Source organism: Acanthaster planci, linkage group LG14 (genome assembly GCF_054643075.1).
Source record: "Acanthaster planci isolate LZ-2023a linkage group LG14, COTS_SCS, whole genome shotgun sequence".
Taxonomy (NCBI): domain Eukaryota; kingdom Metazoa; phylum Echinodermata; class Asteroidea; order Valvatida; family Acanthasteridae; genus Acanthaster; species Acanthaster planci.
Genome location: NC_141790.1, coordinates 9,762,936 through 9,785,058, shown reverse-complemented (window position 1 = coordinate 9,785,058; position 22,123 = coordinate 9,762,936). Strand labels below are relative to the sequence as shown.

At 43.1% G+C, this 22,123-nt stretch overlaps 1 protein-coding gene across 1 annotated transcript; it reads left to right on the top strand.

The window, feature by feature from the left end:
* Positions 1-357: 357 nt before the first annotated feature.
* LOC110980771 (ATP-binding cassette sub-family C member 4-like) lies at positions 358-19,209 on the top strand. Its single transcript, XM_087145617.1, has 27 exons — positions 358-656; positions 3,362-3,472; positions 4,750-4,870; positions 5,297-5,512; positions 5,683-5,772; positions 6,489-6,652; positions 6,772-6,897; positions 7,283-7,532; positions 8,942-9,313; positions 9,583-9,672; positions 10,058-10,249; positions 10,697-10,878; positions 11,187-11,283; positions 11,540-11,728; positions 11,980-12,117; positions 12,835-12,912; positions 13,027-13,231; positions 13,479-13,558; positions 13,786-13,936; positions 14,443-14,673; positions 15,199-15,305; positions 15,435-15,626; positions 16,083-16,238; positions 16,930-17,019; positions 17,466-17,638; positions 18,000-18,105; positions 18,467-19,209. Exons 1-27 carry the CDS (start codon positions 505-507, stop codon positions 18,683-18,685), a joined length of 4,278 nt encoding a protein of 1,425 aa, XP_087001743.1. The 5' UTR covers positions 358-504; the 3' UTR covers positions 18,686-19,209.
* Positions 19,210-22,123: the final 2,914 nt, after the last annotated feature.

Here is a 22,123-nt window from a genome sequence, read left to right as displayed (position 1 = left end):
GTCCGCTCAAGCAATTTCATAAGGCTACAAGCACAAACTGTCAAGTAGATTTTTGGAGCTTTAGTACACCACAGGTTGGCACGTTACCTAAACCCCCTAGCAGGATCAATAAGTGTAGGCTCGCTACTTACAAATCGATTTCGAGGTGACCCGCACGATCAACAAAGCATGACCATCGCAATAAACATCTGAGCCGATTGAAAAAGGCTGCTGCTGCTTTAGATGACTAAATAACAAAAGATTTACATCAAACATCTCGTTTCCACCACAAAGGCTGCGCTAAGGGTCAGGTTCGTCCCTAAACAGTAAGCAAAACTAAGTGGGGGGAGTGAACGTGCGCTTAACGTAACAAGTGGGCCAAGGACGTTCCACGGCTATTAGACTATGGCTCCGGTTTGCAGCCGAACCAAATACATGTAGGCCAATATGTAATATTATTCATCCGTGGTTCGTCCATACGGTTTATCGGAGCACTCGTGCAGGTAGCCCCACACCCAATTTCTAATGGCGGCCCAACACAGAAAGCCTTCTTCAGCAGGCGATAGCAAGGGTTCTCATGAGTACAGGGTCACCGAGCCTTATAAGGCACCTTGCCAAAGCGGGAGACGGACACATCCACTGTCAAAGGCAGGAATCTTCTCTAAAGCGTTCTTCATGTAAGTTGGTTTGAAATACATGTAGCCTTTGCATATTGGTGATCTGTTAATTTCCAGGTTATTTTCGAGTTCCTGCTAATATAATGGAGTTATCCACGCATAGAAGACTTCCCGTCTTCTGGCTTTTATGTTATAGCATAGAGGAAGGAAATTAAAGTGATAAAAGTTCAATCACGGAGAAGAGATATAGCACCACTGTTACCATGGACTGGGATAGAGGTTTTTACATGCATGACATATACGGACGTGACAAAAGACATCCTGTGCACAAGCCTCATGAGACGCATGGTCTGAAGGTTTCAGTATTTTGCAAGGAAACGCTTCCATACCCTAAATTGTGAGTCAAGTTTTTGGCTCACTGGATCTCAGCAGTCTAACCCTATGAGATGTTCGGTCCTGCTCCATCTTCGACCCAAGGAGTCCTTCACCAAGCATACGGTCGTTAACATGAGGTGCACCCTCTAATCCAACGAGGAGAAAGTTCTTACCCTTGGCCTGAACTTTGCGCTAGCCCCTTGGTCCTTACCTACGGAAGAGATTATCTCAGCCACCGAACCCACTCCCCGTTGCCTTGACAAGTCCACTGCCGATGAGGTCCGTCTCGAGATTAACCAAGCCCTCCGGAATCACGACACACCCAAGCCCATGGGATCCAATGGGAATTTTCTCGTGGGCGGTTCTGGCTGACATATTCATGGAAATATTTGAGCAGACCGCTATCGCCACCGCAGACCAACGTTCCCAAGATCTGGCTCTGGTATGTGGATGACACAAATTTGTCACCTGACAGCTCGGGCAAGACAACCTCTGACTCTTCTTGGATCACCTCAACGGGCTTCACAACAACATCCAGTTCACCATGGAACAAAAAAGAAATGGCAGCATTTCCTTTCTTAATGTTGAGGTGTCCAGAAGTCAATATGGTCGCCTCACCCGCAAGGTGTACCGCAAACCCACTCACACCGACAGATACCTCAACAGCTCCTCCTTCCATCACCCCAAGATCGAGTCATCTTGTCAATCGTAACCTTGTTCACAGGGATTATAATATATGCGACAAGGAACACCTCGCTGAAAAACTGCACCACATCTCCACAGCAGCTTCAACGCAACGGGTACAAGCCCCAGCAAATCAAGATTAAAGACCCAAGACCTAGATCCCCTCCCAGCCGAAGGGTCTCCTATACCCAAAGCCAACTAGATAAGGCCCGTAGTTCTGTTTCTCTCCCCTACCAAGGTTGTACTTCCCACCACATCCAGTGTATCCCGAGCAAGCATGACACCAAGGTATTCCATACAACCCCTCTCAGGATCCACGGCATGCTGACATCCTACAAGGACTGACAAGATCCGCACCAAAGATCCCCTGCTGATGCGGCAGAGTATATATTGGCGAGACTGGTGGGGACCTCTTCACCAGACTCAAAGAATACCAAGCTTATGACAGGAAAGGAGAGTACGACAAGTCAGCGATAGTCAAGCATTCCCACTCTGCAGATCACTGCATCAACTGGTACCAAGCCCACCTCATAATCAGCATTGAGCACCGGTACGCAAGACGCATCAGAGAAGCCTTGGAGATTGTCGAACACGATACCGTTCCCCAAGGCATCGGCTTCTCCATCAGTGACACCTGACAACCCATGCTCCCCTCCCAGTCCAATGGGCCCTATATACCCAAGGACGACCTCACCCCGCCTATGGGTCTTCTATACCTCCCCTGCCACCTCACCCCGCCCTAACCTATGCCCAACTGACACTCCTCAGTGACCTGCTGGACCCCGTCCCGCATGAGCGCCCAGCTGAATCTACCACCGGCATCCTCATGACACCCCACTGCATCCAGTCACCACAGAATAGTTAGGCCTATGCCACACAGGCATACGCTAGTTGTACGTGTTAATTTACTCCTGTGAAGTCACTCTATGAAGTTAGGTAGAGCTCTGAGAAAAAATCTGTGTAAAGTGTAGTTTTGTTTTTTCTCCGACTCTGAAGCATCTCATTCGAAATTCACCAACGCTTTAATATCTCCTAGTAAAACTGTTTCGGAAATTAAGGATTTTATCACGTTCAAGTTATCATTTTCTCTCAGCATTTTAATAAGTTTTAGTTTTGCCATACGAACAGTTCTCTGGAATTCTTTTTTCATTTTGCTGTTCTTTGTTTTTATTTTTTTATGATGATTTCAACCTTCATTGAAGTTAGAAGGTTGTTTGATTCTCTTTCTCGGTTCTTATTATTTTTCTACATTTGTTATTCTTGTTTTTCTTGTTTTGGTATTGTAAAATTTTGCTTGTAAAGATTTCATTGAATATCACCGTCGGTTATCTGCTCATGTCGCTGTCCTGATTTTTTTTTAAAAATTGTGTCTGATTTGAACTGCCATATGCTTCAATTTCATTGTAACTGTCAGCTGTTTAGCAGTGAACCAAAAACAAAGGACAATCCATTGAATAAATGATTTGAGAAATTCATAACTTACTGATTTAATCAAAGTGCATGCAAGAAATTTACCGCTCAGTACTTATAATGTGAAATAACAATGTTACTCTTTATCCAAACGAAACAAACATTTCAATATTTACCCATGTAGGCCTAAAGAAACTATCAAGATAACTGATTATCATTTGATTAACCAAAATCCAAATCCAGCCTTTCGCAAAATATAACAGTAATAATAATGGCGTTCCTGTTTGATTTTGCAGCTGGATGTTTGGCTTCTTCCGTCGAGGATATAAGAGACCTCTCGTCGAGGAAGACTTGTATGATGTTTTGCCGGAAGACTCTGCGAATGTGTTAGTGAGTAAACTCGAAAGGTAAGCAAGTCTTGCTGGTTTAATAAGTACTATTTCAAATGATTTCACCATTCTTTCAAGCATTCGTTGCTTCCATGACGATTAAAGGAAAGGATTCCCCCCATGGCCATGAGTGTATTGCATTTGCATCGATCCCCCCAGTGTCCGTGGGTGTATTGCATTTATACTTTTGTTATTTCTTTAATTGGTTTTGATTTTTTCATTCAAAAATCAGTGCATGGTTGGTCCCCTTTCCAAATACAGATCAAGTACTTTCCAGCATTGCTCTATGGTAAATGTAACAAAATATACTGAGAATACATTCTGATGAAGACACATAAACTGAGTAGTCTTTTCCTGGATTTACATCAAGGCAAAAGTGCCCTCAGTCGTCTGCACATGCTTAGTCAATTTTGGATGTTGAAAAAAATGCACTTTTCAGTTCTTGCAAGATTCCATGCAGTCTTCATCCATTGAAGAAGAAGCATACATACTGTACATACACACACACACACACTATTCACCATGCAGCTAGCTGCTGGTTCCATGGGGCCTGCTGCTGCACAGAGCTTTGCATACTGGGCATACCACAGCCCAGCAGCCACGGTCAAAAGAATCCCAGCGAGAAGGGGTTGAAGTCCAACAAAAGTGGAACAATAGGGGTCCCCAGTTGCAAGCAAATACACACTGGTGTTTGCTTATACATGGGGCCTTGTGGGGTACCGGAACAATGGGAATTACCCCACACGGCCAGTTTTTACCTTGTAAAATTGGTATCCCACGAAACTGATATCTGGAAATAACTCAAAAAGGGGAATTTTTTCGCAAATTGAAGTGTTTTATTATATGGGACATACGGTCGAAATTTCAACCCAGGAAAGTGAATTTGGTTTAAATTGGAGTGATTTAATTTTTTTTGCGTGTTGTGTGGGAGTTTTGTACACGAGAACAAAGGAAATATCCCCAAGTATAGCTGTGTAAGGATGGGTGACTGTAAGTGTGGTATGCACTAATCCTCACACAAAGCCGCGGCTGTGGACGGCACCCTGTTAAGGTCTGCCTGGCTGCGAATTAACCCGACTGTCTGTCTGTATTCCCTGTGTATAATAAAGCATTTGATCACTTCGTCTATAAATGTAAATTACCATTACAAATGTACTTACTATAAACACTCTGACCAACAGAATGACATTTCCCCCAATAAAGTATTGGGGTTCACTGCATGAATATCTTTGTGGGGTTTTCTTAACGCCATTACAATTGTTAACAGCCACCGAATGCTTTACTTTTGTTGCTAGGGAATGGAATAAAGAACTGGAAACAAGTAATGTCACAGGGAGGCCTCCGTCCCTCTGCTGGGCGTTGATTAGAGCGTTTGGTGTGAAGTTCATGTTATACGGTTTGCCCGCTTTCTTTGAGGTAACGTAACTGTTGCTCAATTTTTGATAATAATGTTTTCCACTGATGGGATAACTCCTTTAGCGTTGAAGAGATCATTTTGGATGGAGCCTCAAAACCGAAGAAGCAAAAACAACCGAAAAAAGATGCTTTAAGGTGTCAGACAAAAAAAAATGTATTGGCGTGAGCATTAAGAAACAATTCTTGAATAATTTGCAAATACTGTGTAACATTTTGGACGCTGGAAGATAACTCGCAGTGTGTTCGATTTTCACCAATTGGTGTCTCAATGACTGCAAAGAGTTACTCCAACAACTCTTGAATGCTGCACTCCTGCAAAAAATGTACTGCAACGATATCAAAGAAAATGTCGTAGGAGGGGTGGATTCTGCCCCCGGCTCTGTTAGTGTTAATTGTAATTATTCTGGTCAAGGACATTGTTCGTAGGAGGTCTTCTTGAAGATGGTCCAGCCGGTGATGTTGGCACGATTGGTTCTGTACTTCTCCACGGACCTTGTATCAACCACTGAGGCCTACCTGCAAGCCGCCGGTCTCTCTCTGTCTTCCCTATGTCTCATCGTCACTCACCACTGCTGCTTCTTCGGCTTTGGCCTGACGGGGATGAGACTCAGAACTGCTTGCTCGGCCCTTGTCTTCAGAAAGGTAATGGGTCTTTGTTTTCTTTGCTCTGGGCGGCATCTCCCAGAATCCAGTGGGCTCCACCTTGTTTGTCCAAATACGGATACGCAGGCAAAACATGACGTGCAATCAATATACAAAAGACGTTGCACTGTCATTTTAGACCTGTCATTGTCAAATTTATTTTGCTGTAGGCCTTGAAGCTCAGCAACCTCGCTCTCGGTGAGACCACAATCGGTCAACTTGTGAACATCCTATCAAATGACGTCAACAGATTCGATCAGGTAAGTAGCCTGAGGGTCGGAAACAGGCTTCACGAACAACAGGTCTTATCACTTTATCAGCGTGTCCCCACGAATTATAAAGGAACAGAGACCTAAGCTTTACTCTACTACAAAATACATCTAGATGAAGCCTATGAGAAACATTTCACCAGTTGCCGTCTCCTACGAACCCATGAGATGGCTTAGCCCAGCCAGTTCAGAGGTCGAATAGTTAAAATAGCTACACTAGTGAACAAATTTCATAAGTTCCTGTCCATTCTGGTAGAGCAGGCTTATGATTTTGGTTCTTATTATCTCTTGAAAGACACCTGCTAGGCGTGGTGGAGTTTCAATTCTGTAATGAATGCGGGAAAAGGAACAGCATCGATAAGATGCCTCCTTGACCACGGCTATGGCAAGCAATAGATTGAGGTTAGCCGCGGGGCCCGCGAATGATCCTTTCAAATGATTGGTTGCAAGCTTCATAAACAATAATGAAGTTATTGAAATGAAAACAGTTTTAAGATAAACGGGGGTATACGTTATCCGGCTAATATTTTAACCTGTGACACACGAAACATGCTCAAAAGCAGAGTGGTTCCTTTGTCTGGAAATGTTGTGAAATGTTTGCATACATATTTTTATACTGCTTTATAGCTGCTTTCCTTTGAACACTGGCCTTTCGAAACTTTTTGTCACCCCCTATTCTCTGGACCTATAATGGTTCTGTTTTGCAGGCCTTTGTGTTCGTACAATATTTGTGGATAGCACCATTCCAGCTGACTGTGCTTTTCGTCTTATGTTGGCGAGAGATCGGAGTTTCCTGCCTGGCGGGCCTCTCCGTCTTGATCTTGATGGCGCCCCTGCAGGGTTACACGGGGAAGCTGTTTTCCAAGTTGAGGTAAGATCTACTTTGCCAGGAGATACTTGTTTGTTCCTGAATGCTCACGTCCATTCTGTCTTTTTGTCCCTTTACACTCTCGAAGTTCCTTCTGCCTTTCCTCCTCCCTTCCTTGTCAGATCTAAGACGGCCTTGTTGTCGGATGCAAGACTCCGCATCATGAATGAGGTGATATCCGGGATGCGCGTCATCAAGATCTATGCTTGGGAACAATCCTTTGGAAAACTAGTCGCCGAGAGCCGAGGGTAAGTTTATTGTCATTATAGCATACTATTTTAAACCAGCCAAAAAATTATTTCATACAAGGAATCGTTTCTTAATTTGGTTGCGGGAATTGTACAATACAATTCAATAAAAGGATGCATGCACAACGCGTAGAAGCCCTTTGAAAATGTTTTAACTGGAATGAAACAATGGGACATGCACGACAGCAATTGTTTCACATTGACAAGGAATTTTGCTGGAGACAATCATTCATTACTGCTCAAAATGTTGAGAACTCACGGAGTGATTTTTTGGACCATTATCTCTCCATTTTGTCACTGCAAGTTGAGCATAGTTCCTGTCAGTCTTTTTGTGGTAGACATTAGAATATGTAGCGATTTCTGCTTGTGCTGTTTTGGTCTGCAGCAAGGAGATACGCAAGATATTGTACAGCTCTTACCTACGAGCGCTAATCTTTGCTCTGCTGTTCGATTCCACCCTACTGACAACATTCGTCACGTTCGTGGTCTACGCCTCAATCGGCAACCCCGTCACGTCGTCCAAGGTGTACCCGGTGGTCTCGTTGTTCTATGGCGCTCGACTCTGCTTGTCCTTATTCTTCCCGTTGGGTGTGATGAACGGGGCAGAGGGACTCGTTTCCATTCGTAGGATTCAGGTAAGGATATAAGAATTCAAACCTTTGGACGAGGTGGATGGTCATCTCTCACTATCCAAAATAACCAAGAATAAACTTGAGTACCTCATCGTCCTCGAAGGCTTTGAATTAATGTGAATATCAGATTACAAACCATATTATTCAGCGCCCAATTGAGTCTCGAGATCTTGTAGGTATTTACAACGTAGGCAATCCTTTTCTGGGCAAGATTCAGAGATGACATACTCATCATCTACAACGGCCATCTTGATTCCTTCACCCAACTTGTTCACCATATGAACCAATTGTGTCCCACCCTCAAATCTACTTTTGACGCATCTGAAATTTCCATCACCTACCTGGACCTTACCATATTCAAAGGTCCGCGTTTCTGCAAAACTGGTACCCTGGATAATAAAGTATTCACGAAACCAACGGAAACATTCCAATTTTGGAAAGGAATTCATCCCATCCACAACACATATTCCACGGCTTTATCAAAGGTGAAATCCTGAGATATGGCAGAAATACAAACAATGAGGCTGACTTTCTATAAAAGGTGCAACGTTTCAAAGAAAAACTTCGAATTCGAGGCTATACCCAAGCGGAATTTCAGAAGTCGATGCAATCTATCGATTTCCAACAACGGAAATCTTTAATTCACACAGAACGAAAGACGATGGAAAAGAAAGAGCCCCCCCCCTCGTCTTTACCGCTACACACCATCCACAACTGAAACACAAGTATGTCAGAAATGCTCTTTTGGAATATTGGCACCTTATCTCAAGCAACCCACTACTCAGGGAGATTCTCCCCAAACCTCCACTGGTTGCTTACAAAAGAGCCAACAATTAACATCCAGAAAAAAATTTTGTCAGAGTCAAACTCAGCCATGTCGAGAACGACCAGTCCTCTACACCTGAAGAACACGATGACACCCTCAATATCCTAGCTTCCCTATTGGGTGAACAAAACCCATCCAACTAATATGTGTGGTTAATATCATGTCCCATACAGACGGCTACCCAAATTTCCCATCTTGTGAGTGCCACTGACTCACTAAAACCATACATGGATTCCTCAGGAATCGTGCGGCTAATGACTCCCCGAAGGGACGAAAATGCGTTCTCGCCAGTATCATCTTTGTGAAATTAATTTCCACATAGAGACTAAAATGGAGTCTCGAGAGGGTGTATATAATGGTGTCAGTGTCATGGTTACCCAAGCAGTGGGTTGGGTAGGGTATTTTACCCAGTTACTTTTGCCCACAAAGTACCCAAGTTTATTCCCACATCAATCCATAAGAGAGCTCGACTCTGAATGGGATGAAGCCTTCACTTCCTCATCCAAATTATTCAGTGCTTAATTGAGTCTCGAGATCTTGTAGGTGTTTACAACGTATGCAAACTATTTCTACCTTTGATAACCAGAAATTTCTGCTTATGGAAGAGCTTGAGAGACAAGACGGTGAGGCCACTGTGGATATTAACGACAATGTTGGATTGGAAAAGTCCGCGATTCTGTTGGAAGAGATAACTGCAAATGGCGCTCTTGCGCCGAGGGAAACTAATGATGAGAGCCCCGAGGAAGAAAGGACGGACGCCTCACAGCGCCTGGAAAAAGAAGCACAAATGAGCAGTACAAACTATCTGATCCAATCCGAGGGAGTTGAGGAGGTTGGAGGTTACGTTGGGCCCTCTGAGATGGAGGAAGATGACGATCTTGAGAAGCCGGAACCCTCTCTTGAAACGGAAGAGGAGAAAGGAATTGTTGTGGAGAATTTATATGGTTCCTGGAACAAGGTACCGTTACATGAAGCCTTCACAAATGAAATTCGTTGCTGTACCTCTCTAATCCAATTACTCCGGCGAGAAGGGAGATGGTTTATGCGGCACCACAAAAGTTTTGCTTGTAGTTTGGCGAACATTTCTTTGGTAGCCTCATTATGTTCACTTTCAGACGCACACACCCAAGTTGTAATTAGGCAGTGAACACAGTGTCGTGCATTTGGTATAATTAAAGTGCCTTTGTGTGGAGAAATCTCATTCTATTTTGACTTTTTCAAAACAAGGATTTAAGCAACACTGTGCTTCAAGACATCAGTTTTCGCGTTGAGCCTGGAGAGCTTCTCGCGGTGGTCGGTCCCGTCGGATGTGGAAAGGTGAGTCTTGAATACTAGGGCCTAATTCTAGGCCTATATCTCTACAAGCGTGGTGTTAAGTCAGCACCATTGTAAATACACCCGTAGTGTATATTGGGACCAGTGGACCTAAAGTCTCAATACTTTTGATATGCATGTATCTACTTGTATACAGCCCTGTGGGACAATGGACATATGTCAGCCTTAATATCTTTACAACACTAGAGTATAGGAAACTGCACGGGCATTAGGCACCTTTATATGTATAATCAGTTCTCTTGTGGGACGATAGGTCAGTACCACCCTTGATATCTACATATATGCTGCACAAATATAGGACAAGATGCCAAACTGAAGAAAGATTTCCATCATTATCATGTCTGCTTTGTTTACTTTCCCTTGACAGTCTTCCCTGTTGATGGCCCTGCTGGGGGAGCTTCCGACCGTATCAGGAGTCAACGCCCTACCCGGTTGGGTTGGCTACACGGCTCAGCAACCCTGGATCCTGTCTGGCTCTCTCAGGGACAACATCCTCTTTGGGAGTGAATACGAGCCGGCCAAGTACAAGCAAGTCATCAAGCAATGCGCGCTCACCAGGGTAGGTTTGCAGCAGACAGAGGCTATTTTTGAAATCCTGGTATTGTTTCAGCCTGGGCTGAACATCTGCTCCCGTATCATTAATATTTGAATGGGATACACAGAATTTTTATCACATGAAATGATTTTGTCTTTCTTGAGATAATAAAGGGGCTCCACTGGGTTAATTTTTAGGCTCAAACCAAGAGACTACATTCACGAAGCTAGAGGTGTAGAAGATTGCCAAGAGTTCAAAATTTTCCCCCCAAATAGGAGCTTATTGAAGTTAAAATGGAAATTCTATTGAAAAAATTAAAATCTAATTGACTGGATTTCCAAAGCTTGGAATAACTGCATATTCTTCTTTTGTGAGGCTTTTTTTTTAGCAAGGAACATGTACCAAGCTTAAACGCCAATTGTTTGCTTCAATTGTTGGCTTCAAGGATTTTAAAGAATCTTGTATCCATAGGATATTGAGCTGTTACCGCATGGAGATCAGACACTGGTGGGCGAGCGTGGAGTGACCCTCAGCGGAGGTCAGAGGGCAAGGGTCAGCCTGGCCAGGGCCTTGTACAGTGATGCTGATGTGTATTTGCTGGATGATCCGCTGAGTGCAGTTGACCCCGCGGTTGGGAGACACCTCTTTGAAAGGTAAGCCATCTCGATTTCTCATAGAATCCACTTCTTAATTTGATATCCTTTTTTGACATCCTATCCTTTGAGAAGAATATTCCATCTGAACTTCGCTTATTTAAAGATCGGCACAGCACAACAGTTGCTGGCAATTTCTGCCAAGTGTCGGTAAAGTACTGTATTGCAACGTCTGGCCAGTGCAGATTCGCACGTTGGAAAAACTATATTACAAACAAAAATCTAAGCAATATATTAAGCTTTATTTGCAGAAATCTAAAGTTCTCTTTTTGATTTAAGAGTCAAATAATGAAGGTGGTTTTTCAAAGGTGCATCCTTCATCAAATGAGGGACAAGGCGCGGATCCTGGTAACTCATCAGCTGCAGTTCCTGGACAAAGCCGATAAGATTCTCATCCTGAAACAGGTAATTTGGATTAAAATTAAAAGCCGTTGAAAACTTCAAAACTGAAGTGTCCATTTTCCGGTTCACAAATCTGTGGATACTAAAGCATTCAGTTAGTTTCATACCATTGAAGATATTTAGCCATTTGCCACATTTCACTTTTCTGGTTGCAGAGACATTTCAGTACAGAATACTAATCTTAGACCTGAGGGGCTGTCCAAATTACTCTGGTAATAATTCATGTTGCTTTTCTTTGGGGTGGGGCATAATTTGACAGGGGAGTGCATCTGGTTACGGAACCTACCAAGAGTTGCAGAAGGAAGGCATAGACTTTGCAGCCCTACTGAAGAAGAAATCCGAGGACGATGACGGCACTGGAGATAAGGAGAAGGTCCTCGAAGGGTGGAGGAGAGAAAGGAAAATATCAACGTGCTCCAACACTTCGTTTTGTCCAGACCAAGATGAGGTTGGTGTCCTAGTTTTAAAGATATAGATATTGCTGACCCTGGTTAAAAAAATTCACATTGTTTTGTCATACATGCATTTGTTTTTGCCGAGTGTATAATCTATACATAAAACAATTCACGTTCATTGAAGAGTCTTTGCTACTCTTGATGATTCCTGCGCTGGTATCTGCCTCGTTTTCTTTTTTGGCAATTTTTCCATTTTGTTTTCTTCTTTCTGCCCTTTCGCACGTCCTCTTCGCCCTTGTTCCAGGCTGAGACACCGGTGGGCATTGCTCCGGAGGAGATGGCGGTAGGTACAGTTGAGTGGATGGTGTACATCCGGTTCCTCCGAGCAGCGGCGGGATTCCTCTTTCTGCTCGTCTGGCTGATCATCGTGGTTGGTGCACAGGTAAAAATACAACTCAGTAAAGGGGACCTAATGAAGGTGGGAGCGAGTGACACCGGAGAATGCCTACTTACTGTCAATATCATACATACATATATGTATTGAATCGTTTGCATGATGCTGAAAAACGAATTTTCCGGCTCACGATAGTCTTATAAGAGAAACAGCGAAAGCATTGCTGAGTGTTTTTGTCCTCCAAAACCTCAGACTGCTGTTTTAACTCTTAATAGCCAAAAATTCAGTTTTATACGTTTTCATATAGAAATAAAGCATTTTGGGGAAGCAAGGACTATTAATTTGTGAGGTACTTTGCAGATAAGATTTTCAGTGCCAGGCGACCTATCCAGGAATATCCACCAAATCTTAAAAAGAAAGTCCAAGTATTTCAAATTCGTGAAGCTACGTTTGAGCAAGAATTGCAAAGCCTATTTCATCCCAACTCCACCTTGACACTTTAATGAAACATTTAAGTCCTCAAATCTGAAGACTGTCACAGGTTAGTAATAAAGAAATCAGAATGGTCTATTGAGGAGTATACAGTGGTCTATGTCTGCCGCGGTACAAAAATTGTGTTGTCACGTTGGACCTTTTGTGAACAGTGAAGAAATTCCACCCGAAGAAGTATGTTAAATCGGGCTGTAAGCTGGCAAGGTGTTCAAACAGCATTGTGATCAGCAAATCAACAAGACACTTTCATATTTTGCTTTGCCTCCGACTCAGGCTGCCCTGACTTTCACGGACCTCTGGCTGGCGACGTGGGTCTACGAGGAAGAGCAGTATTTAGCGGCCACAAATCAGGTCAGCTGATGATCATGTTCCAGACTGCGTTTTAAAAAAGACCTGGGACATTTACTAATGTAATTGCTTCCCACTTATTTTCTGTCTGTCTCATCCGTTTTGCATTTCCTACAGGATAACCAAAATGCGACCACATATGACAACCAGTCGTATTATGTCAGAATTTTCGCCATGTTGTGTGGAGGATCGACGCTTCTCTTGTTTGTCCGTAGCTTTCTGTTCTTCCACCTGTTCGTGACGGCCTCCAGGGCTCTTCACAACCAAATGTTCGCCTCTATAATCAGAGCGCCCATGCAGTTCTTTGATACAAACCCAGTGGGTAAGACGACTCGACTGCGTGCTAGAGCGCCCATAGTGCGAAGTCAATGGAATTACATGTATTTGTCTTGTAGTACTTTGCCAAGAATTGGACACATTTGGATGAGTGATTCACATTGTGACATGCTGCATTGACTGTGTATGCTCTGTTAAAGGGACCATTTTCATATTAGTTCGTTATTCCTTGCGACTTTATAGAAATTACAGAGACGATTGGGGGTACTGAGTATATATTGTTCTATTTTTAGGTCGGATTCTGAATCGCTTTGCCAAGGATATCGGCTTCATGGATGATGTCTTGCCAGGAACATTCACAGACTTTCTGCAGGTAAGGTTTTTTCAGACTCAAGAGAACACTTGAATATAAATTAACATTAATTTGAATGTGTCGATGGGAAACCTGACGAAAGCCCAAACCTCTTCATCCTACCTTAAATGAATTTACTTTTTTGTGGCAGTTCTTCAAATAATTTTTGACTGCATCAAAATTGATAAGCTTATTTTTTCTGTCCCGTAAATTGTGATTTTTCGCTTATTTTTAACCTTCCTGTCCAGATCACAGTGAATACCTTGGCCATTATCACCTTGATTTCCATCTTCAACCCTTTCTGCCTCGGTTTCACCATCCCAATCGCCATCGTGTTTTTCCTCACAAGGAGATACTACTTAGCCTCTTCTCGAGACGTCAAGAGGCTAGAAGGAGTAGGTATGTCAGTTTATCTTATTGGAGAGGTCACAAACCTGTTGAAGTAAAGTTGAAGACATTGGCAGCAATATATGTCTGATTTAAAGGACGTAGGCATGTGTACTTCACACAGTTTCGCAAATTATTTGAGAAGACTTATATTTTCCATTTGCAATGTTTTTTATACAACCCTTGAAGGATTTTTGCATTTCTTTTCTGAAGATGAAAGGCGCAAGAACAAAAGTTGAAAAGAACATCTGAGTCCCAGATTACAGAAGTATGTCGTTGTGCATGTGTGAAGCTACCTTAATTTTGCATTCGTGATTTTATTACAAACTGAGTTTCCTCATTAATTTAATTTGGTAAAAGACGATGGTATTTCCACCGTTTTCCATTGTACAAGATTCCCTCTGTGCAAGTATAGAACTCCGTTTGGATCCCTGTTACTGTATAATATGACTACGCTGTTATACACTCCCTTAGTTTCAGATAACAAATATTGTCTTATACTGTGTTCCTGTTTGCAGCTCGCAGCCCGGTGTTTTCTCACCTGTCAGCCACTCTGACTGGTCTAAGCACTGTCCGGGCGTTCAAGGTCCAGCGGCGCTTCATCGCGGACTTCGACGGGTACCTGGACGGCCACACCCGGGCCTGGTTCCTCTTCCTGGCCACGTCCCGCTGGTTAGGGGTGCAGCTGGATTTCTTTAGCACCTTGTTCATTTGTGGAGTTAGCTTCACAAGCGTCATGGCGGCTGGCCGTAAGTAAGGCGACCGCACTAAAGATAAAACCATAATACCTGTCATCTTTTACATCTTTTCTGATGACTTGGTCTTTTATTTCAGTGGTCATCGTCACATGCATCTTCTCTTGGAAGCTGCAATTTACAATGACTCTTATTAAAAGATTGCTTGCCCAGATAGCATTACAAAAAGTGCATATTTGTGTATTTGTTTAGCAGAGCGTCACAGAGACAATAATTACAAAGTAAGCCAGTATTACGACGTGTACTTAATTTCGATATTTGGGCGAGGCTTCTTCCACTCTATCCATCTGTGCAAGTCTCCACAATTTGAAAGCATGGCCTTTTGAATCGTAAATTGTTTGGTGTTTGTCGTTCAAATGTTTCAATTTGCCAATGCGTCTCATCTTGACAACAATGTAGTACACATTAATTGGTGGGTTTTTTAAAAGATCTCATTTGGTTTTACAGTAAAACCGAGATTAATCGCTCAATGTAACACAAAATAACAAATGTCAAAACAATGTTGTTTTGCTTGCTCAGTCCTTGATCTGAACTCTGGCATTGTTGGCCTGTCGCTGACGTACGCCATCAGCTTAACGGGGTCATTTCAGTGGGCGGTTCGACAGAGTGCAGAGCTAGAAAACCAGGTAAATCTACCTGTACAAATTTCGGTCGAAATTTGTGCTTGACTAGTGAAAATCCATATATGAATGGTACATTTGACAAAATTAGTAGCATAATAATGGCAATGCCAGTGTCAACCTCTGTAAACTCAGATGACATCTGTGGAGCGTGTGTGTCAATACATCGATATCGAGCCTGAGGCTCCCTTGGAGACCGACCATAAGCCGCCTCCTGACTGGCCACAAGATGGAGGTATCACGCTCCAAGATACCTCCCTCAGATACACTGAAGACGGGCCTCAGGTGCTGCAAAACATCAGCTGCTCCATCAAGCCAAAAGAAAAGGTATGGCTACATAGACCAAAGTCTGATATCAGGATTGCCACCTTTGGAAGAACAACCCTTTCGGTGTCAAAGGAAAATATAAACCTGTAACCTGAAATCGGAATTTAGTTCAGAGGAAAAAAGCCGATTCTGATAAGTTTTACATATCAAGTCTGTGTGGGGAGCAAAACATGTTATGTTAAAACGTGTGGGTTTCGGAAGTGCAAATTATTAGAAGATCTCAGAAATTCATAAATTGAACCTTTAAGACATTGTGCCTGCCATTTTACTTTATAACTCCGACGGCTGTCATAATGGCTGAAAACAACTGCAGTTCCGATACCTACTTGTGCAAGAAATCTTGGTTGATAATTTTATGTACATCGAGCTAAATTGAGGTCAAACTCATCAAGCTTGCACGGTAAGCAAATTACAGGTGGTATTAAAATGACTAGTACCGATCGTTCCGGCTTTCAGGTGGGCATCGTGGGCAGGACTGGGGCTGGCAAGAGCTCCCTGATGACGGTATTGATGCGACTTGCCGAACCCACGGGCACCATCATGATAGACGGTGTCAACACGACGCTGATCGGGCTGCACGACCTCCGCAAAAAGGTCTCCTTCATCCCACAGGTAAAAGGTCCAGTTTATTAGCACAAGTTCAACTGGGCTCAAAAAGCCTCGATCTCCTTCGAGAGCACAAGACCCTCTGCGTTATAGAGTCCTTTGTCAAGTACTTGGTCGGACACTGGTGAGATTGTAGAGGTCGTATTGTCTTTACTGAGCTTTATTTTCACGCTATTGTAATGCATTTTAATCATGCCAGTTACGGAAGGCATCTTTAGCAAAATGAAGTCAACTAGCCTGTATATCTTTTTATCTACTTTGTGAAACAGATTGTAGGCCTTTAGTAAGGGACGCAGTATGTGCTAGGCTGGTCAGAACCGTTCAAAACTGGCTCAGCAGAGTAGACGCAACTATTGCCTTTGGCTCCATAATTGATTGTGTCGATTCACCTGTTCATCCCATTTCTTTATTTTTATTCATGAATTCCTTTTGAATCAGGAGTTGAAACAAAATTAAGTCCTTTTTTCTGAAAAATGTGCTCCCAACCCTCCAGGCATGTTATGGTTTTTGCCGCCACGCGAGTCGGTGCTTTTTCGTCTTTTTGTAAAACTGGCCACGTGCCAGGCTCTCGACCAACAGGAGTGGCTTAGCTGTCTGGGGTATTTACGATTGGTTGACATATTGTCAAGTAATTGTGTTTACTCAGTCGTCAAAATATATCGCTGTATTATATTATTTTGATTTGTAATTTTAATAGGATCCAATTCTGTTCAGTGGAACAATGCGGAAGAACCTGGATCCGTTCGATGAGCACGCTGATTGTGATATATGGAGAGCCATTGAAGAGGTGTGTTGAGTACAAAGCATTGGGTGAAACTAGCTCATACCATTTTCGTCACACGTGTCAATCACAGTATGATCAAACAGTGTGCACTACTTGTATTTTAAGGCAAGATTGGACATATTTTTTAGTCAGGCCATTTTTTACAAGACTTTAAACAGGCGATGTGAGTATGCCCACTTCGAGTTATAAAGCATGGACTGATTGGCATAGTTATCAAAATCAAGTTCAGCGCCTTTGAATCATTTTGATGGACGATTGGATATTGGAAATAAACCTGAGAAATGTGGATCAAGAAAATGAGGTGTCTCATTGTGGAACAGTCCCTAATCGAAATATCCTTCGTCCACTTGCGCACAAGTCCAGTGTATGAATTCCAATCTCGCACTAATCATGAAGGCTGTTTCCTGGCATTCCAAAAACCCAAAACAAAAACCAAACCTTTTCGACAGGTGGAGTTGAAGCCAGCAGTGGAAGAACTTCCTGACAAACTGGAGGCAGTCCTGACAGAGGGAGGCACCAACTTCAGTGTGGGTCAGAGACAACTGCTGTGCTTGGCCAGGGCCATCCTACGTAAGAACAAGATCCTGATAGTGGACGAGGCCACGGCCAACGTGGACGTCAGGTTAGAGTGTTTGTTTCGCTTCCATACTTCGACAAAGATCATGTATACCCCAACTAACAGCTGAAGGTGAAGCCTGTCATACAGCATCATTACGTGTGTCCGAGGTCGACCCTATCCACACGGCAGACACACGCTGACATGATCAAACTGGTGTGATGTCGAGTGCTTTTTCTCGAATGACCTTGCCCTTTGAAAACGGGGAACTGGTTCGTTACTTTGGCTAGGATGTAGTCATTTTTTTTCTCTTTTTGTAAGACTTCTTCAGTCGTGATGGTCGACCCGTATCAGGTCTGTCTCCCGTACAAAAAACTCATCATTCTTAATATACAAGTAATCGCAGCTGCTTTTATTGCGTATATAGAACTGACCGGTTGATCCAGGCGACTATCCGACAGAGATTCAAGCACTGCACGGTCCTAACCATAGCTCACCGCCTCAACACCATCATGGACTCCGATAAGGTCATGGTAAGAGGCTTTCAATGGAAGGTGCACCGTTTTAAACCCCAAATGGATCTCCTTTAAACAATCTCCTTTAGTCACATTTTGAGTCCATACACTGCATGTTGAGTATGAAAGTGCAATAGTAAAGCACAATAGACCGTAATTCATCTCACCCCAACTCTCTGACTACTTGAGGTGTTTATTCCAACAACGCATTCGCAAAATAAAGCCTCTCCAACTCCCCCAAGGGAGGGAACCGTCATGCGAACACGTGAGGTCTACCAACGCCTTGCACATGTGTTTTTTTCCCGAATGACATTGCCCTTTTTGAAATATCAACTCGGCTCATTCACGTCGCTCATAGCTCAGTCTTGACCTTTTCCAGGTACTTGATGCGGGGCGTCTGATTGAGTTTGACGAGCCTTACATTCTGCTCCAAAAGGAGGGCAGTACCTTCACCAGGATGGTCCAAGAGACAGGCAAGGCTGAGGAGGCTAAACTCTTCCACATCGCTGCTGACAAACACGCGGAGAAAACTGCCCACGACCCGGAAGACGCTGATAACCTGTCTGTTTGTAACATGAAAAAGAATCAATCGGCCTGAAGCGACAACAAATAATTTAAAATTTTCCGAAGTGATATGCGATAAAGTCAATGCCACTCGTCATACTGGTGTGGAATTTTATTCGTTCACTGACCGTGGATTACTGTAAAATATGTTGTTTGGTATGACAAAGTTGTACTTGGTATGACAGAATCGGGCTTGGTATGACAGAGTCGTACTTGCGTTCTTGAAAAAGCCAGCTCTCTTTTCATGTCTGCAATTTTGTGGGTGGATTTTTTGCTATGCTTCGCAAACTGTTGTGGGAGCTCCCCGTTCCTAACTGAAGGTTTTGTTTCAATTTTGCATGGTATCAAGCGTTTACAACCTTCTTACAGGAAGATTTTTATTATGTAATAAGTATTTTTTTCCAAAGGGTTGACGTATCAAGAAAAAAATGTTACTTATTTTGCAACACTGGGCAGACCAACAACAGAACAACAACGTTAGTTTGCTGTAACAGTACTGCTTTTGAATAATGATAGAACAAATTGTAAAATAAAATCGCCTTTAAAGTGCATTTAATAAAGTTTATCTTTTACAGATACAAAGATTTCATGCCTGCATACATTTAAATTTTCACTAACAAAGTTGTGGTTCAGTGGTGGCGCACTGTGAGGTGCCCCGGGGTGTCTTGTGTGTGATCGGAGAGCAGGTGGTGGAAGACAGTCCTTGGAACCAGTAGAATCAGAAAGCTGGCATTTTCTTCCAAATTCTACTTTTATTGACCCCTTGACTTCTTGGAGAATGCAATGCACTCCAAGCAAGACAAACAGTTAAAACAAAACCCCTGCACAGCAGAGAAATGCATGTGTATATAGTGTTTCAATCATTATTACACGCAATGGTAATTTATATAACAGAAGGACAAATAATTGCAACCTTTTCGGCTTACCCACAGGCACGACGTCCATTCAGTATACATGTGCACAAAAATTCTTCAATCTCTCAACCGCAGAATGTACAGGTTTGTTCTCGCAATTGATAGGAAATTTTGCAAATGATTTGCCAAAGCAATACAAAGGTTACAATGACACAACAAAACAATACACCATGTACATAAATAGGCCTACATGAATGATCCCCATCTGGAGATAATTACTGACATATTGGCAAAACAATCTATCTACGGGTCGTGCTGACAGTGCACACATGCGACTGCAGCGGCGTCTAGCTACACTTTTTTTGCCGCATGCACAAGGTCAAAGGGTATCCACGAGGAACCACATGTACTCCGACGGCGCACGTAGATCTCTGCTCACACTAAACACTGCACAAAGACAACCTTGATGATCACACAAAGAGTACTGTCGTTTATAAGAACTAAGGCAAGTCAAGACACCCCCCACTCGCCAGTTGGCAACCGTCTAAACAATCTTCTCTGCACATTTTCCAAGCCCAAACGGGGCAGTTATTGCCCAAAGTAAAGACTTTTGGAGTGAGCACTAGTTGGAGCACGCATTTGCCTGAATCAGGTGCACGGCGACAGTTCTAGAGGAAACTATAGTCCGCGCCCAATCCCGGTTTTGGGGTTTTTTTTTCAAAGTAGCCCTCTTATCAGTGCCCTGATCAGTTACCCGCTCGTAAGGACAGTTCGCTCCACACAATCAGTTCCAGGACTTCTGTTCACGCCACCGTTTCATCGTTGTATATAGGGCAGCAACATCAACAAGTGTCATACCACTCGATTTTGAAGTGACCCACATGATCAGCAAAGCATGACTATCACAATGAACATCCCAGTCGATTGAAGAAATGCATGCCCCAGGTCGTGCGCATTGGGCCAGGGACGTACCAATGCTACTGGGTTTTAAGGCTCCGGTTTGCTGCCGGACCACACATAGGCCTATGTTCAAGAAATACACGGTTGGGCCGTGTCTTTTAATTTCTACGGTTTCAGTGCAACGGTCTGGCAAAAAAAGAATTATTCTAGATCTGAGGTAGTCAACCAGTTTGTAAGGAAAGAATAGATTAAGTTTGAGGACTAGAATGGAGCACTATGATATATCAAAAAGGCTGTTTTTTATATTCTCTGCTGATTTAAAATGAAGGTACCACCACGTCAAAATTTTCAGCGAACACATTCAGTACCTTGGGTTTGCATTGCATGTTCAGGGTGACATGATTATATATTGCATTCAACGTGCTACCATTGATGGTTTGCCGCTCCATATATATTTACTAAGATTATCAGACCACTAGTGGCCCATTGAAGGTATGTGCATTGTAGTTTACCTATACGGTGGATCAGTCTTGCTTTGTGGCTCAGAATGCTGGAGGGTTATACAGGGAGACATGAAGAAATTATATGTCTTCCAAAATAACTTCCGTAGACGAATATGTGGTATATTCTGGCCGGAGAAAATCTGGAGCGTAGAACTCTACAAAAAGACCAAGTGCAACGGTATGAGTGCTGAGATCAAGCACCGACGCTTGAGATGGCTGGGGCATGTTCTCCGAATGGACCAGGGAGCGCATCCCTAAGGTGGCGCTGAGATGGACACCACGGGGAAGAGGAAGCGGGAAGACCCACAACAACATGGAGGAGGTCGATAGTACCAGAACTGAAAGAGCTTGGCCTTACATGGGGCTAGGTGCAACATGTACATGCAGCTACGTCGCGCGCGCGGGGGCAGGGTCAAATGGAGGCAGAAAGTATCGGTCGGAAAGAAGATTAAGTAAATAAGTATACGATGGATGGGGAAGGGAGGAACAAGATTGTGACGTAATTGCTTAAGAGGTGAAGACTAGCCGCGTATATGGCTCGTTCCCAACATGGAAAAATCAAAATAGCCACCCACATAACAACTCAATTGAACTAAGAATAACATGGGAAGGGAAAGAAGGTTCCACTCAAACAACAGAAGAAAGAGATTAAGTAGAAACGATATAATTTTTTTTAACAATTATTTGACAAAACTACTTAAAATGACCGCCTGAAAGTTGGTGTCTGTGTGTAGCTGGGAAAATACCTTTTTTTGCGTTGTGGGTAATATCTGTCAGCTGAAGTCGCGTTATATATTGCACACAGGACACTGGGACTTCAATTTCTCTATACATCCCAGTAGTAAAGCTATCGGAGAACTCATGTTCTAGAAATCAGACTTGCCTAAACTAAATAAACGTGTACTGTTTGATTATTCCCTCCCCATAATGCATGGTTCTGGTTTAAACGGATTTAAGCGAGTCCGGGTGCGGTGCATGGACTGTTTTGTCGAAGAATTAAAATGGAATCTCAGCAATACTGGTCGGCTGTTGAGAGAAGCAAAAGTTTCACATGGCGTGAGTTAAAAGGGGCACCCCTTTCACTAAAAGTGTTTACTCCAGCTCTCAGAGGCAAAACTGTGCACTTACGCACTGACAATAAAGGAGTGGTACCATTATCACTATCACCAAAGGCAGCATGGTTCCAGAACTGCAAGATCTGACTATAGATATGTT

Coding starts and splice junctions, on each gene's coding strand:
- LOC110980771 (XM_087145617.1), top strand. CDS start 505: ATGGCGGCCCAACACAGAAAGCCTTCTTCAGCAGGCGATAGCAAGGGT. Junction 657..3,361: donor TTCTCTAAAGCGTTCTTCAT/GTAAGTTGGTTT, acceptor TTGATTTTGCAG/CTGGATGTTTGGCTTCTTCC. Junction 7,533..8,941: donor TTTCCATTCGTAGGATTCAG/GTAAGGATATAA, acceptor TTTGATAACCAG/AAATTTCTGCTTATGGAAGA.